At 32.7% G+C, this 17,998-nt stretch overlaps 1 protein-coding gene across 20 annotated transcripts in view; it reads left to right on the forward strand.

Moving 5' to 3' along the window:
* LOC105345994 (muscle calcium channel subunit alpha-1) overlaps nucleotides 1-14,797 on the forward strand; it is an 85,728-nt gene extending 70,931 nt beyond the window's left edge. For 14 of the 20 annotated variants that reach the window (XM_066082169.1, XM_066082168.1, XM_066082156.1 and 11 more), the window contains 11 exons: nucleotides 523-619; nucleotides 1,464-1,668; nucleotides 3,387-3,517; nucleotides 3,646-3,756; nucleotides 4,037-4,335; nucleotides 4,494-4,640; nucleotides 4,729-4,909; nucleotides 6,190-6,289; nucleotides 9,983-10,209; nucleotides 11,413-11,709; nucleotides 13,105-14,797. In XM_066082169.1, coding sequence (XP_065938241.1) covers nucleotides 523-619; nucleotides 1,464-1,668; nucleotides 3,387-3,517; nucleotides 3,646-3,756; nucleotides 4,037-4,335; nucleotides 4,494-4,640; nucleotides 4,729-4,909; nucleotides 6,190-6,289; nucleotides 9,983-10,209; nucleotides 11,413-11,709; nucleotides 13,105-13,146 — 1,837 coding nt within the window. In that variant the 3' untranslated portion in view covers nucleotides 13,147-14,797. Of the gene's footprint in view, nucleotides 1-522; nucleotides 620-1,463; nucleotides 1,669-3,386; nucleotides 3,518-3,645; nucleotides 3,757-3,851; nucleotides 4,336-4,493; nucleotides 4,641-4,728; nucleotides 4,910-6,189; nucleotides 6,290-9,982; nucleotides 10,210-11,412; nucleotides 11,710-13,104 lie in introns of those variants that run through there. The other 6 variants (XM_066082158.1, XM_066082164.1, XM_034449338.2 and 3 more) reach the window with 3 other exon arrangements.
* Nucleotides 14,798-17,998: the final 3,201 nt, after the last annotated feature.

A 17,998-nucleotide genomic window follows, 5' to 3' on the forward strand; every position in this document is an offset into this window, starting at 1 on the left:
AATTTCCTCAGTTCCCATTCAGCACAAATACCTTTAATTCCCTCCTTATAAAGCCAACCACCAATTTCTGAGCAAAATTACTAGTCAGAATGTGTAAAATTTTCAACATAGTGGTTTTCCTGAGATTTCAATCCTTTCGTATTTTGACCCTTTCATATTTCACCGATTTTTCATGATTTTTCGGCTTTTTAGACCTTCCTCCCTTGATCCCTGCAAAGGGTTGACCTTCCGTGCCATGTGCCTTTGTAGGCAAGTAGGACACAATGTGCAGATGTGCACATTACCAGGAAATTCTGATTCCTTTATTTTTGGGTCGAAAATTTTGTCCCTTTTGAAATTGATTGTTTTTAGTTGCATGTTTATAACAAAGGTCTTTGCTTGAAGTTTTTAGCAAGTTATGCCCTTTATTGAATGATTTTGTCAATTTAATTCATACTTAGTCATTCATAATGTGTATAATTGTAAGAAGAGAAATACTAGACAAGAATAACTTGTACAATTAAACTTTTTTTTTCTTTTCAGAGGCAGAATTAAACACTTGGATGTAGTACAGCTGCTTAGAAAAATTTCCCCTCCTTTAGGATTTGGAAAACTTTGTCCACACAGAGTAGCATGTAAAGTGAGTGCTGGATTCCTAATTGCATGTTTTACCATAGCTGTCAATGAGTTCTAAATTCCATTTGGAAAAAAATCAAATTTGGATCAAATTTTACCCTGTTTTTTTATAGCAATGTTGGTCAATCATGACAAATGAGTTTCAAATGAAAACAGTCTGTCAGGCATAATGAGATTAAGGTTTAGTGATTGTGACAGTATATCTAATCTTGATTAATGTATTTACCGGGAATGTTTGAATAAACCATTGCACGTACTGTATTCAAGTAGTATTACAAACTGTAGCAAAAATGTTAATTTAAGTTGGCAGAAAATCCACTGCTTAAGCAAGAAACAATTATGTTGATGAAACTTTTGTTTAAGCTATTAAGTGAGCCTTTGATGTAAAGCTAGATTTTTAATGACATAGCAACATTGCACCACAGAAACATAAAATGAAAATGTCAAATGATATTGCAGTTGTTTTAAAAGCTGTCAACAATATCATTTTTGTAGCTTCGTCCCTTCTTTTTAGAATTAAGATTAAAGAATTAAGATTTGCAAAAGATGAATTAGATCAGGCATATCAAAGGTTTGCTCTCTTAAGATTCATGCATTTATGTTTTCTAATATTTGAGTATGAAGTAGTTTTGTTAAAAGTGAAAATGACAAAATTCAGAACTATGACAACAAAATTCAGAATTATGACGGCAAAATGTTCAAGGGTCAGCTCCCTACAATGGTCACTTTTTCCTGAGTGTGACAGATTTGACTATAATAATGATACTAATGAATTAAGTTTATCAAGCTGGTTGTACTAAAGTATCTATAATTTAAATGTTACACCAAGTACATGTATTTTCTTTCAGCGCCTGGTCAGTATGAATATGCCTCTGAACAGTGATGGAACAGTAATGTTTAATGCAACATTATTTGCCTTGGTACGGACATCTTTGAAGATCAAGACAGAGGGAAACATTGATGAAGCCAATGAGGATCTTCGCAGAGTTATTAAAACAATCTGGAAAAGAACCAGTCCTAAGCTCCTGGACCAAGTAGTCCCCCCTGCTGGTAGTGAGTTTTGTATTTTGTTTGTTGTGACTATAGAGCACCACAGCACCACCTTCTTCTTGGTAGAATTTATTTGGAGTGACCGGCTGTAGGCTATCCTCTTGGGAACTTCCTGAATGGTTTGATGTTGATGTATATAACAGAAAACAATGCATGCCTTTATTTTTTATATATTTCTCTATTCAAAAAATATATTTTTCATTTTGGCCATTTTCTTTTAAAAACATTGTACTAAATGATCAATGACTTATCCTCAGAATTTTTCAAAATTGAAGCAGACTCTGAATTGAGAAATTGTTCCTTACTCCTTAATGTAGTATGAAACTGTAGTCTTCCCAATCATCACCTTCTCTTCAATTGGTAAATTTTAATTAGTGCCCCTCCCCTTTCCCTTCTCCCAAATCACATTGTATTTGGAATATATGAAACATAGTTTATGGATATCAACTTGTGTTAGTCTGTACCCATACTAGTCAGATTATATACAGCAAAACTTGTATAAAGCAAATTTCAAAGTACCATAGGAAAGACTCTGTTACTACCATAATTTGTTTTACGCTGATAGCAAATTCATAAGAAATCTTATAGTAAATTCATCAAAAAGTAAACAGCTTACAGAACTTCAAACAATGGTAAGTTATAAAATCAAAATGTCAATATAACCATTTAACTTTGAATTTCTGTATTGTATTTGAAATTAAATATTTTATCCACGCATCTTAAAATTTCATGGATCTTCAATGAAATTTGTAATGAAAAATATTCATTATATGATTAATAAAATGCATTAAAATTTTGCCATCAGGGGTCTTAAAATTACTTGGTTGTAGCCCTAAATTCATTATAGCCATGTTCTTCATATATGCATGGCTATTTTATATAGGTTTATGTAAGAATGTTGCCGGAACATGAATAATGATTTGTTTTAACTGTAAATTTGCTATATCCAGTTCATTACATTCAAGTTTTGCTGTATATACATCATCATTAGATGACTCAATCTGTATCACAAACAGATGACTCAGTCTTTTTCACCGTTTAGATGAGTTAATTTGTATCACTATCAGATGACTCAAACTTCATCAGATGATTTAACTTGTATCATAATAATCAGATGACTCAAACTTCATCAGAGGATTTAATTTGTATCACCATCAGATGACTCAAACTTTATCACCATCAGATAACTTGATTTGTATCACCATCAGATGACTCAGTGTTCATCACCATTAGATGACTTCATCTTTATTACCATCAGAATACTTATTGTTTTACCATCAGATGACTCATTTTGTATTTCCATTAGATGACAAAAATTAAATCACAACCAGATGACAAATCTGTATCACATTCTAATAGCCCATACGCTATGTTGCAAAACTGAGGGTTTTTTGTTTTTGTGTTTTGTTTGCAAGACACCATGATTTAGCATTTCCATTTCTCATATAGATCTAAATTTTATTTAAGGAAACAATGCTTTAATTGGTTAAATATTTGCAAAGAATCCTTAGAGAGGTTAAACTCAAAGCACTAGACTAATTTTAGAATTACAGTGTAATTTTCCCTTAATTGAAGCAACATTAACACAGTCACATGCTTTGAAAAAAATTATTACGTCAAACACTACATTTCAATATACATATGATGTTAACTTTAGAAATTGTGATATTAATTTGCAGCTTATAAATAATTTGCTATTAACGATTTTTTTTTTTACTTAGGAGAAGATGATGTGACAGTGGGAAAATTCTATGCAACCTTTTTGATACAAGACTATTTTAGAAGATTCAAAAAGCGAAAAGAACAAATGAAAAAGATTGAAAAGGGACAAGAGCATACAAATGCTTTACAGGTAAGATACATTGTATTTTAGATATTAGGGGTTATAATGTTTATTTTGATATGTTTTACCTATGCTATTGAGGCGGTATGTTATTAAAATATCATTCCACATAATGTGAGTGTGTTCTCTGTTAATAGGCAGGGTTAAGAGCAGTTCATGACCTGGGACCAGAAATTCGTCGCGCAATATCAGGCAACCTGGATGAAGAAGACTTTGCAGATAAAGATGTAGAGGAGCCAATGCACAGGGTTTGTATTGAAGTCTTTATTCCATCTCTTATTTTTTGCCCAGTATTTCATGTTAGATTGTATGTTTATTTTGTTAGTGTTTTGTGTAATTACAGAGAATCCACAGCTTGTTTGGCAATGTTATCAAAGCTGTGACTGGTGTGCACAAGACTGGGCAGGGAAAACAAAACCAACCCCCCAAGTCTGCCCCCCAAATTTAGCCCTTCCCCTCCTACCACCCTTTTTGTCTCATACCTGTCTCTCTAATAATGTTCCTGATTACATACTTTCCTTCTAACAGCGGAACCACAAATTATTTGGATTTGGCAGTGTGATGACAGCTCTGGCAGGAGTCCATAAAACTGCCATTCCTTTTGCCAGTCGGACACAGTCTCTCTTGATCAATCAAACACCTAAAATCTCTTCCCATGCCAACCTCTCACCACAAAACTCGCTGAATGGAAAAGTAACACCTGCTGAGAGTTGTAACCACTTGAGTGTGGAACAGCGCAATGCCATCAACCGATCTCCCTCCCCGCTGGCTCCCGTTCGTGTCTCACCAATGATGGGCAATGATTCCCGCCGTCATAGTCATACCAGGTAAAAGCATTATTAGTATCAGGTATTTTGGTGCATAATCAGAAATAATCAGAATTGATCAGAAAAGTCAGAAATATTAAATGTTGCTCTATATTTTCACTCAAAGAACTGAAAATTTTCTTTCAACAGTTATCTATACAGTGTTTATATTTTTGCAGTGGAATTTCTTCATCTGAATCCCACCGAGACATGCTTCCTCCCAGGAGTCCTACTAGTCAACAAGATTCAGAGCCAGAAGCTCCTCATTGGGACAAGTACAAACCACAGGACATCACCAAGAAACAGGGCCTCTATGTGTATAGAGAGTAAGTAGTTTCTGAATCATTTCTTATGTTGTTGTTTAAACTTTTTGCATGACCTTAACCAATACGCTTTTATATATTATTTTTATAGCCTTCCACAAGAGGACAGTGATTATGAAAGAGATCATGATCATGCTCCTCCCACCCCTCCACCCAGGAAGTTAAGTCGCCGTGGAGCATCACTACGTTTGGCCTGCATTGGGAAACAGCAGAGTGATGAAAATCCTTTAATGAAAAAGATTGCAGAACCACTTAAGCTTGCTCAAACTCAGGTATATTGGATATATTTCTCTTTTCTTTCCTATTTTTCCTTTTCATGATTTAACGAAGAAAAAACCCCTTTTCATCCCGCTCAATGAATAAGAATTTAGAGAGATTAAGTTCTTTAACTTGCTCAAACTCAGGTATATTGGATTTATTTCTCTGTTTTTACATTTTCCATAAGTAATAAGAAATCATTCTTTGAATATTATGAGGTGATAATTTCGGTCGGGGCGTGATCAAATCTATCATAAAGCCCTTCGGGCTTTATTGGATTTGATCACGCCCCGACCAAAATTATCACCTCATAATACTCAAAGAATGATTCCTTATTCCTTATTTCTTTCCTATTCTTCCTATTTATGATAACTGTAATGAAGAAAAAGTTGTTTTTATCCTGTTCAATAAACAAGGATTCAGATATTATGCTCTTATGTTATAAACTGGCCCCTTGAATCAATCAATCGACCTATTACATGTAATGTTTTAATCAACAGCTAAAAATAACTTTTTATTTGAAAATCCTCCTGAAGGGCTATAGATTAGGGATAAAAACAGTAAAAATGGATGCAATCTGTTGATATCTTCCACAAATGTCATTGTTATACTTTCATGTTAAATACTGAAATCTGATTGGTTAAGACGCAGTTCATAATCCGTTCTATTACCCTAAGCGTTAGCAACGCACTTAGCAACGGGTAACATTACAAATTGTTACATGCGCGAAAATTATGCGCGTACGGTTCGCTGTAGAATTCACGTTATTCCTATATAAAAGCAGTAAAATTTACTTGAAAATTAAGACATTCAGTATAACAAAATAAATAGTGCCTATTTGGGAGGATAGCAGTTGAAATTGACACCCCTCGAAAACCATTGTCAACCTCCGCTTCGCGTCGGTTGACAATGGTTTTCTCGGGGTGTCAATTTCAACTGTTACCCTCCCAAAAAGGCACTATTTATGTATTATTCCCTTGCATCTGACAAACAAAGAACTGTAGATTTTCTCTTAACCAATCCCTATAGTTTATCCATCCAAATTGGCCAGTTTACAGAAGTTGCAGGTTTCATTTAATAATTCTACTTTGGCCATTGAAGCCCACAAATACTGAACCCGGATTCGAAATATCACTGTAAAATAATGACAACCTCCCAACACATAAAATATTGAACCCTGGTTCAAAATATCACTGTGAAACTATGACTAACCCTTACCCAATAAAATATTGAACCCAGGTTCAAAATATGACTGTGAAATAAATTTTTAAAAAAAATTTTGTTGTTGTTACAGGCCATGGCAGTAGCAGGATTGACTAGCGATGGTCGACAACGACCCAACGAATATCCTAGAACAGGGCTTCCACTCAGCAGAGCTTCCTATCAAAACACAGGTCAGCAGTCATAGATGTATACGCTAAGCACAACCCTTGGTTCTTTTTACCAAACTAAAAGCGTAATAATAATTACTAGAAGAACAGACCTTAATCATCACTAAAAAACCTTCTTGTTTGTCATTTCAGCTTGAATAAATATTCTGTGTATTTTGATGTTTTTTGATAATAATGCAATAATTTTGCACAGCCATTGCACCAATGTATATATGTTAACCTCCAATGGTGAAAAAGATGAAGATTTGATTTCAAAAGCAGTAGCATTGCACGCAGACTTTTTCGCATCTCTGAATAGTTATTAGAAATATCAACTAGAATTAAAAAGAATAATATGTTGAACAGTTACTTGATTTTGCAAATCAAACACAGGGGCTCGTCACGAAGTTTTTTTCAACCTTTTATATATACCACCTCTATACTATAAAATACACGTGTATTTTATAGTATAGATGTGGTATATATAAAAGGTTGAAAAAACTTCGTGACGAGCCCCTGTGAATCAAATTGATGAAAAGATTGGAAACAAAAAATCTTCGTGTGCAGCGACTCTAACAATTGCTATTGTTAATTAAATATAGATTTAGTTGCCAAAATTTAACAAATAAGAGAAGTAAAAACTTGTAGTAAATCGTTTATTCTTTTTCAATTTCAAAAACGAGGTTGAACTGCTTATCATATAACATGCAGTGTTGCAATTAAAGGCAAGTCTAAAAAACTATATATGATATGGGCCTAAGATGGCCCCCTAAAATTTTACTGTAATTCTATGATTTATATTTATATATCATATTTATATATGATGTCTCTACATAATGTTTATTTTGATTCAACTACCAACAATTTAGAAATATGACATCTTAAAGACAACTTTTTCCCCGCCATTTTTGCATTTTTAACTAAAACTTGAACAAACAAAATATTTCAATCAGAGATGTATCTAGCCGAGGCAATAAATTTTCCTTATTCAAGCATGCGCTTTATATTTCCCATTCATAAAAAGATAAGAAAAATGTCAATTTTTGACTTTGATTGATACCGGTATATAGAAATAGCGTCACTTCTGACGTCATATACTGCCAGTGAGTACAAATAAATCAAATAAATAGGTGAAAAATATATTTTACATCAACTCTTCTAAAATATAACATTTTATTGTACCAGAAACACTTAAAAGATGGCAAATTATGGTGGCCAAGTTAAACTTATATCATATATATAGTTCTTTATGGCAAAGTTACAAGACACATTCAGTCATCATTAAACCATGTGTAGAATAGCAAAGCTTCCTTGTTTTGTAACTAACGCAATCTTCTTACACCGTTCAATGTAGAGCATGTACCTAAAATCATGATTTATTATGCTTAAAAAAGCATTGGTATACCCTTACTAATTTCAAACCACACTTCCGGTAGATTTTCTGACCACATGGCTTCTAAAATGACTATCCATCAAACAACAAATCAGATTTTGATAAAAGCGGTAGAATAAAAGCGTTACGCGGGAGACATAGTTAAAAAGTGGTAGACTTCTGCATAAAGCGGTAGAGTTAACATGTATGACTAATGAATAAATGACTAAGCCTTGATTTAGCATAAATCAAGAAAGTTCTGGAGATATCCTTTTAACTGGGTTTTCCAATGGAAAAATCCAGTTATTGAAATGGTGAAAAGGGCGGGCAGGCAGCTGCCAAAAGGGTTCTCTTCTTGTACGGATAACTCCTCATACAGTTTTCAAGATAGGAAGTTGTTCTTTTGCAGATCAATCGTACATATATAAGAGGTGTGCATATTGATAGTTTTTTGATTTATGATAATTTATGAAAAGAATACCAGTTGTTGAACTTAGTCATTTTTACGCAGAATATTGCAAATAGAGTTGCCCTAGCTATTGTACGGATAACTCCTCCTTAGTCCTACAGTTTTCAAGATAGGAATTTGTTGTTTAGCAGATCAATTGTACACTGTCAGAGATATGCATGTTGTATGGATTTTGATTTCTGATAATTTATGAAAAAATGCTACCTGTTGATCTTAGTTATTTTCAGGCAGAATTTTAATTCCACAATAAAGTTGATTCTATTCTTAAATCAAAACTTCAAGAGTTATTTTTCATGGATTATATTTTTGAGGCTTATTTTAACAGTCCATGCGATAACCAGTTTAAATTGGTTTTGGAAAACAGCTGTTATTGATGTTTCAAATTAACTTCCTCTGTGATCTGCAATTTATACCGATTTATTTAATAAAATAATTGATTTCATCAATAAGGGAACGTAAATATAAGCATTAAATGATTTATTTTTGGCTCAATTCATAATTTGCTAACATATGCTATTCTGTTCGTCTACTCACCTTATGGCAGTTATTGACAGGACAACGTCAAAAATAAATTGTTGAATGCTATATTGAATATTAATAATATGACAAAGATATTCATTGCGAAATTATTTCAAATTATAAAAATAATTTTACTGCAGTTAAATTTTTTTATTGACTTGAGTTGTACCTATCTTCATAAAAAAATAAAGGAGTATTGTAAAATGTATTGTACACCACCCTTTATTTTCCTGCTAGAAATATTTTCATGATTTGCAGAAAAATGTGCAAAAATTATTGCCATGTACTGGTCCTGTAATATCTCTCATTATCTTAAAGCAATATGAGCTGCAATTTTCATGTTGAAATTTTCTTTTACGAAAAATATGTTTTTCTTCTAAAATTACCCCAAAAAATAATGGTTTTAAATATCTGTAAGCTATATTTTTGTGGGAAAGGCCGTTAAGAAGCCTTTATTGGAGCAAAATTGAATTATTGTCGTCCTGTACAAAAATTAATTTGCTAGATATTCCTTATAAGAGATATCTTTCTTCTGACAAAAATTAATGAATTTTTCAAACTTTATTTACCATATAAGTTTAAGTTACACACAGACTTATCATACGAGCAGGTTTCTGCAGCAAAATAAATATCTAAAAAATACAGCTTACATGTATATTGCTTTTAAGAGATAATTAGCATTTCTAAGCAGAATGTGTGGTATGTGTATGTATAAAGTTTTTGCATGTAAATGTTGGCTATATCTCAAGAATTGTCTATATCTTTGGCTTATGGACTTTCATTTATTCTAAAAGAAGGGTATTGGTCCTTAGGCCTATAGGTCTAGAAAGGGGAGATGATAAAAAATAAATGCTAGTAGTGGTTGCTAGTAATCTTCTCAAGTATCAGTGAGTACCTGGTATATCAGCAAACTTACACCTAAGAACTTAATGTGTACTACTACGTGGTTTTAAGGTCACTTCAAATTTGACATATTAGAAATGATATTTTTGAAAACTGAAATATTTCCCACTTTTAAGGCTAGGATCATCAATTCTTGTCAGTTGATGCATCTTAAGACCTAAAGATATGTTGATCCAAAACGTTATTGTAAAGGATGATCAACATCTGGCAACATGAGCTGATCCGACACTTTGGATCAAGTGTCTGAAAGGATAATACATATGCGAGGAAATTGTCCACTGGTTGTTTGTTAATACATTTTTCATAAATCTACACAGGAATAAAAATGCAATATGCAATCTACAAATATAAAGCACACAGAAATGAAAACATAAGTAAAGTGTCATTTGATATTATATGCATGCACTGCTTTAGCACTTTAAGTACTAACCCGCATGCATCGCCTTATTTTCAGCACATCTCACATTCTCACGATCAAACTCCGTTATTGAAGGCCACAGCATGTCACCAAGACAGAACATTCATAGAGGGTCAGACACCATGGCTTTTGATGACCAGACAGGCATGTACTCCCGAACAAAGGAAGCAGGACCTCTCATCATACCCAACTATGTACTGGCCAATCAGAGGTATCGACAGGGCAGTCACACCAAGTCAAGTGCTGAGAGCCTCGTAGAAAAGGTACCTTACTTAAGACAAGGGAATTTAAAGTGATACATTGCTTTGAAAATATAGAATGATATGATATTCTAAGCAGTAAAGTAATGAGGATAAACAATTGTTTCCATAGAACTTTTGAAACATTTTTAAAAATGGGTTAAGAGAATGGCAGTTTACCATTGACATTGTGCCATTTCAGATCTATGCATACATATCACTTCTCATGATTGATGTATGCAAATGGAAGACCTTCTTGTTTCTTAGTTTTTCCATAATTATTTTTTTTTCTTATGCATTTTTGTGCATGTGAGTTCTCGAGAACAGCTTGGCTGATTTTTATGAAACTTTCAGAACGGATATTGATCTGCAACGGGTTATTGCAATTTTTCTTGATGTCGTCATTTTCAGTTTTAGGATATTGATGTTTTAATGATTTTAAGAGGGTCGGCTTGTCAAGAGATTTTCTCCTAAATGAATAAAGATATTAAGTTCAAATTTTCAAGGATTGTAGACCAAAGATAGTAGATACAATAAAAGCATTTTCATCATTTTATGACCCAAGGCATCAAAAATTGCTGAACTAAATAATTGAGATAAAAATGTATCATTATTGTTATGGTTTTCTTTGAATAATATTATGTAATGACATGTAGAATAAATATAAATTTATAAAAGAGTTTTCATTTAACATAAAGAGAAAGGGGCTAACCCTTCAAATTAAGGGCAAAGAGGGCTTTAATGTATTTTGATAATAGGTCCCTACTTTGAAGCATTTACATACACACCTCCTGTATAATGTTTGATGAATAATAATATTTTTCCCTGATTTAAAGTGATTTAAAAATTTTTTTATATGTATCAACCAAAAAATATGAAATTGTACCATTTATTTACACAAGACTACCCCAAGATTAAGAATATATGAATAATTTCCATCAATTTCTACAATTTTCATTAATATTAACCTGTTAAGTGGTAAATAACACTCATGAGCAAAAATGTCTGAAAGAAGAGAGAACCTGTTTGTCAAATTGCAGAGCTCAAAATTGATTGATCAAACAATGAATTTAAAGCACAAATTAAGTGTAATGCAATCATTAAGTTTATCAGATTGAGTGTGGTGAGAAATACAGAGATACCAATTGATCTCTTTTTTAAAAAGCCTGGCATTTAATCATGATTCTAGAGTTTTCACAATGTTTGAGTTTTGCTTTTCTTTATAAGGTGTTGACGGAGGAGGGTTTGGACCGCTATGTGGATGCTCACACGTTACGGCAAGAAATTGCAGAGGCCAATGACATGACAGCTGATGACCTGGACAAAGCAGCTAGAATGTTATTACACCCACCCGATGAAAACCACACCAGCACCACCCACCCAGGACAGAGAAGCCCTTACTATGAACACCTGGGTGGTTTTCTGGTGCAGGAGATGAAAGACTACAATTGTTACTCCACGAAGGATGACCTCAATCATAAAGGCTACAGCCAGAGCTCTTCTGAGCCAAGTGATGATGAAATGGTATTTGTCACCTCTTTATGATCCTTCTGTACCTGCATGGAGTTCTTTCTCAGATGCTGTTTCCTCAGATTTATAGTCATGCTGCAGGTCAGCAAGAGTTGATCAACTCACAACACTCGAGCAGTCATTGATTAATAGTAATCCTCTTCTACAAGGCTTATCCTCCCTGTGGTTGATGAGAAATCCTTGGGACAAAATTCAATATATATTACTTTCTGAGTGGTGCAGAAATTGATTGACTTCTCTGGCCTGTTGGGAGTGGAATATGCTTGTCTTCCATACTTATCAATGCTTGCCAAATAGGCTTACTTGCAGATTCTCATTTTCATTAGATTTACAGTAGTATTTCATTTTTATCATTATAAAGAATGAGTATTTCTGTGAAAATGGGCATCTTTAAATCAAGTTTGGTTGGCTTGTTATTGGCATAATTTCATCTGTATATTCTGATCATAAAACACCAAGAATGTGAAGGTTGTATGTACCAATACTCACCAGTTCTTTGTATTTTTAAGCAACATTTTGCATGTTGTATACATTCTACCATTCTCTTGGATTTTTTATGCTTTTCTTCCACTGGTTGTACTTTTGGTGTGTACAGTTTTATTGCCATAATTGTATATATGCTTGAACTAATACAAATTCCAGTATATCAGTTGTATATTGTAAATATGTTCAGCAAGCCAATTTGAGGTGGATTTTATCCTTTGTTTTGTGTGCAGAAAGCAGACTGTCACAAAAAAAATCAGGATAAATATTCTCTGCTTCATGATGCATAATAGACTTGGCATCCATGAGATTTAAGTGATAGGGACATTGTCCTTTTAAGATTCAAACCAGCTGGTTCTGGTTAATTATTGCTTGATGCAATGTTTCTTTTGTATGTTATATTTATATATTCGATATATATTATGATATATTATGTAAATACTTATAGAATTTTATTGTGACTTTGTATACATTAGTGTTGTATAATTTGAAAGTCTTTTTTTATTTTTTACCATGAAAGTTCTTAGTCTGTGCAATAAGGAATTTTTTAACAGATGGATTTTGAAAGGATCAGAAAGTTTAAAGCTTGAAATGATTGCAGTGTTTTAATATGAATTGATGAATATAATTCAGTAGTAGAATTTTCCATGTGTATACAAGTATGGTTTAAGTGAGTGAGTTCTAGGTGTCACCTGCATGGGTTGGATTGTATGATGCCTGATATACAACAAAGCATGAATACTGCAACTACTTGTCAGAAGAACAACAAAATCCTTAACTCTCAGCACTTGCTGCCATTGAAATATCTATTTAAATTGACAAAAATATGAAATATTTTGATTAGAATGAAAATAGTGACAGTTTAAATGATCCTATGTAATTGTTTATTGTTTGCGGTATTTTCAGAAGTTCCGTTTGACTAGACATGCTCACAGTTTTAGATATTGACCTTTGGCCAATACAAGAAAAAACCAATCCTACAACCCCAGCTGTGATATTCCTATGTTTGTGGAGAGACTGTGATGTTACCATAGAAACAAAAACCAAGCTCCAGACCAAACATTGTGATTTTCTGAATGTGAGAAATTGTTCCTTGCTAAATGACATCATAATTCATTCCGTAGTGCTTCAGGATTCATGTTTGTTTCAATTTCCATTGAATTTATATGGGTGCAAGACTCCACTGTTGGAGAGCATTATATACCCTTGGTTTTAAATACCAGATCTGCATTATTGTTTTATCATTTATAACACTCTGCATCAGAGAATGTGCAGCAAATGGTTATCATCTGTTCATGAGTCATAAACTGGTCATTCTAGAGTAAATCTGAGATACTTGTGCATTGTCACATGAAACTTGAGAGAAATGGACTGTATAAATGCTAAATTAAGCATTTTCAGTATCAAAATTTGTGTTTTATTATGGTACTATTGCATATTCCTAAGATAGTTTTAAAAAATGTTGTGTATGTGTCTTGTATAATTATATAAGGAATGCAAATATTTGTTTCATTTTAACCAGAAAAGACATGCATATACATGTGGATACATGTAGCAAGTGACATATTAATATTTTATATTCTTAAGAGAATCTGTTATTTTCGGTTGAATTTCAAGCCTTTAAAAAATTCTCATTGATATATCTAGATATCATCTTAATTATATGTATATTTGATATCTGGTTTTTTTATGCTTCTTGTTCATTGTCTTGAATAAAGCACTATTAGATCCCAATGTTCCAACATGATCAATACAATTCTGATTACTAAGTTACATCTCCCGAAAGGAGATTTACCAATAACTGACTTTGTATATATAAAGTAATACATTGTACATTGTATATGCACTTGTTCTTTCATTTGAAACATTATTTTCTATGATAGTGTGATGTTATTGGATTTGATTCATATATCTTAAAAACCTCCATTTTACAGCAGTGAACTCCACAGGACTAACAATAATTTTATTGCGATGTTCTTTATTTCATTACCTTCCCTTCCCCATACTTTATTTACATTTATGTGTGTTAAGTATAATCATGATAAGAATTGATTTGAATGGTGCGTGAATGTGAAAATGCAGTACACATGTACTGTTGTGAGATTATCACTTGAACAGCTATGAAACTGATCGTGATGTATATACAGAAGATTATTTATTACAGAAGATATCTTATTCATTGTTTGTTGATGTCGGTGGGCTTTATCGTAGACTCGTCACAAACGTCTTGAAGTCCAGAGGAGTCTGACACTTGATATTAAGCAATGCTTTGATGTTGTCAGCCAGTCTGTCTGTGATCATGCATGATGACTACAACCATTGGCCAGAAGTCTGTATCTGTCACCACAGTCCCAATATATGTCATGTTTTTTCTCATTGTTTTCTTTTTTAAGATGACTGGAACCATGCGACGCTTCTTTGCCGACAGCTCTTAATTCCATATTTTTATCTTTATGAGGCATCCATGGCTACAATCATGATGCTATCAGTTCTTGGTTTTCTTTTCATTGTGATAGATTTTATAATGACTAATGCCAAAACCTTAAGGATTGAAAATTTGTATCAAAAGTTTTTTTTAAAGTAAAGTATCTTAACAAACTTCAGTTGTTGTGTTTGATGCATTTTTCATAAACTTCAAAGACTGCATCTACTAGAACAGGAAGAACTACTCCAGCCCATGTGTTCAATATACAATAGAAATAGCATATTGCAACATTGTTCGGTCAGATTTGTTGATCAATGTAATTTCACAATTATGATACAGCGATTAATGACTCAAGAAAGCCCAATTGGTCTTTAGCTCACCTAAGCTAAAACCTCAAGTGAGCTTTACTGATCACCTTTTGTCCTATGTAACCGTAGAATAATGACCGGTGTCATTTTTTGACGCAGAAAAATGACCGGAGAAGGGGGGGGGGTCATTATTATACGAAGAAAAATTACCCTTTTGCATAAAGAATAAGTGTCATTTTCATAAAAATGAGCTCACTCTACGTGAAGAAAAGTGACCCCTGCAGAAAAATGACATGCTTATAAATTTAAGTTTTTCAGTATCATTTCTTGTTTTTTGTGAAATTTATTTTATAATATTGTAATTTTTACTTTAGTAAACAGAGAGTAACCGAAATTATAATTTACATTCAATAAACGAAGTCAAAGAAGGGGTATGTTTTAGAAATGAAAAAAAATCCTTCCGTTATTAGGAGAAACTGACATATTGTATCCGGAGTATAGTTCTCAACTCAACGAGTTACATGTACATGTATCACATTATTACGAGTGAAAACACATTAATTTTTTCCGAGATACACGGCACAAAATAATTGGCGATAAAGAGTAGACTCCATATTGTTCATGAGTTATATTTGCATTGATGTTCATAATTTCATCCTACTACGAACTACTGAGTATGCAAGTGCAGCACACAGAATTCTGGATTAAACCTAAATTATGAAAAGTTTACTCCATTTTATGGATTTATTACTCGAATGATCAATCTATCAAACCTTGAGCTCTGAAATACCTTGTTCGCAGTCAAAACAAAATATTCACATGTACCAAGTATGATTCCCTCTACTTCTTGCGGAAATTTATAGTTAATTCATAGCTCTATAGAAACAGCCAAACTGAAATCTACACGCCCCGAAACTGACAGGATTGAAATTGACACGCCTTGTTTATCGATTGGTTGAAATCTACAGCGACCTAGGAAAAATCACGGCACGAAATAATCAGGATGGTCTCACAGGAGACAATTTGGCTGTTTCTTTTAGCAAACGTAATTATGTACATTAACAGTTATTTAGTGAATTTTACTTACTTTATATAATCAATCTTTTAATTAGTTAAAAGAAAGATGTAAATATGAATAATAAAATGCTTTCTTTGATGATTCATGCGGGCTATAAAGGTAGCGATTATTGCAGAAAAAAATTATTTTTTCTGCAATGTCGCCACCTTCATATCCCGAATGAATTACCAAAGTTTTTTAGAAATATTCGAACAGTGTTTAATAATTATTTAAGATTCATTACTATAGTCAGGTACTCTTCTCACACTTGCACTTAAAATATATAGTTCTATTCGTGTTCAGCAAATACAACATTAATGATCAAGTTCACTGCTGTTGCTATGACTGATTGCATACAATAATAAATTCTCTATTACACATTTTAAAAGTATTTATTTTTAAATTAAATATCTACATGATTTTATGTTATAAAATGGTTAGCAATTTTTTTCTTGATTAAATCTTAACTACTTTTAGTGAGACTTTAATTATCAGATGAAAATTCATTTAATTTGTATAAATGGATGAAATTACATTTGAAATGATAAAGATTCTTTTTTTAACTGATATATCTAAATGAGTGAATATAGCCTTGTGACTTTTGGAAAGGTCGTTTGTTTCGAGCCGTGCTGTGGTCACTTCAAAATGTATGTTGTGTCCTGGACAAGCCAATGTGTCGGCATAACCTTATACCATTTAACTGAAAATCTGTACATACATGTATGGGTAGCTGACCAATTTTTTAAGGTTGCCCCATACTCTCATCCCCTATATAGCATCACCAATAAAAACATTGGCATAACTGGACATATCCCTTCTTCAATTTAAATTTGACATATGAATTCAGAAAAGTATTTGGCCACCACATCATTTTCGATTTAGGGGATATATGCAAGTTTCAAAAATTATAATTGGTTGAGAACCGACTAAGACATTCGGGTTGCACGGACTAAAGGTGATATGGGACACCTGTTGATATTAGTAGAGAAAAGTACATTACAGTCAAAATAAATTCACCGGTTTAGAACTTTCAATTTTTTTAATATTTGACCAAAAATATGATTTATTTTTTTCTTTGATTTGCCAACTTTAGGTCACGTCTATATAATTGCGACTTTTATCCCAATTAAATACAGATGCGGACTTGTATTTATGCATTTAACATTAAATTGATACACATGATAAGTATACATGTACGTATAATTCTATAGACTAGTCAGAGGTATAGGTTAAATCCATTTATATGATAGAATATATAACAACGTGATAATAAATCACTAAAAAAACCCCAGAAAGTATCAATTATGTTCTGGTTAAATCGGCATTATCCTGTTATTTACTTCGCGAAGTAAATAAGTTTGACGTTGTTGACGTTAACGTCAAATGTGTCAGAAGTTTTCACAATGACATTTAATGTACATTCTTACTTCAATTATATACATTCAGCACACATTTCCATTCCAGTATTTTCGGTGTCAACAAGCATATATTCATTTATTCCGTAAAAACATCCATAAGATTTTCATTCTTATTGTGGTTTTAGTGTAGGTAATTGGTTATGTTACCTTTTCATTTCAATTAATATATTCATGGTATAAAACTCAATCCGCCTCCGCTTTTCATAAACTAGAGTTATCGGTATTGAAAGAGTTATCCTCTTTTATAAAATTTCCACTTGGATTAAGAATTTCTATAATCGACTTTTAGGCTAACACGTTATTATTATAGTATCAAAGTATGTTCGTAATCCTTCACTAAATATGAAATAAATGATTTTAAAAGATGATATTCCCTTAATTTCTCTGTAACCTATAACAATATCCGGTTACGGAATTTGTCGAGCATTAACTATATATATCCTTACTTCTATCGGTAAATATCCCGTTTGCCTTCTCTTGTATTGTAAAACATTGAATTCTTCTCAGGAACAAATGCAATTAAGGACCATTAAAATTCCTACCTTGACTGACAACATTTCATGTGCGCCTCATGGCCTATTGATTGTGCTAG

This window comes from Magallana gigas, chromosome 4 (genome assembly GCF_963853765.1).
Source record: "Magallana gigas chromosome 4, xbMagGiga1.1, whole genome shotgun sequence".
NCBI lineage: Eukaryota > Metazoa > Mollusca > Bivalvia > Ostreida > Ostreidae > Magallana > Magallana gigas.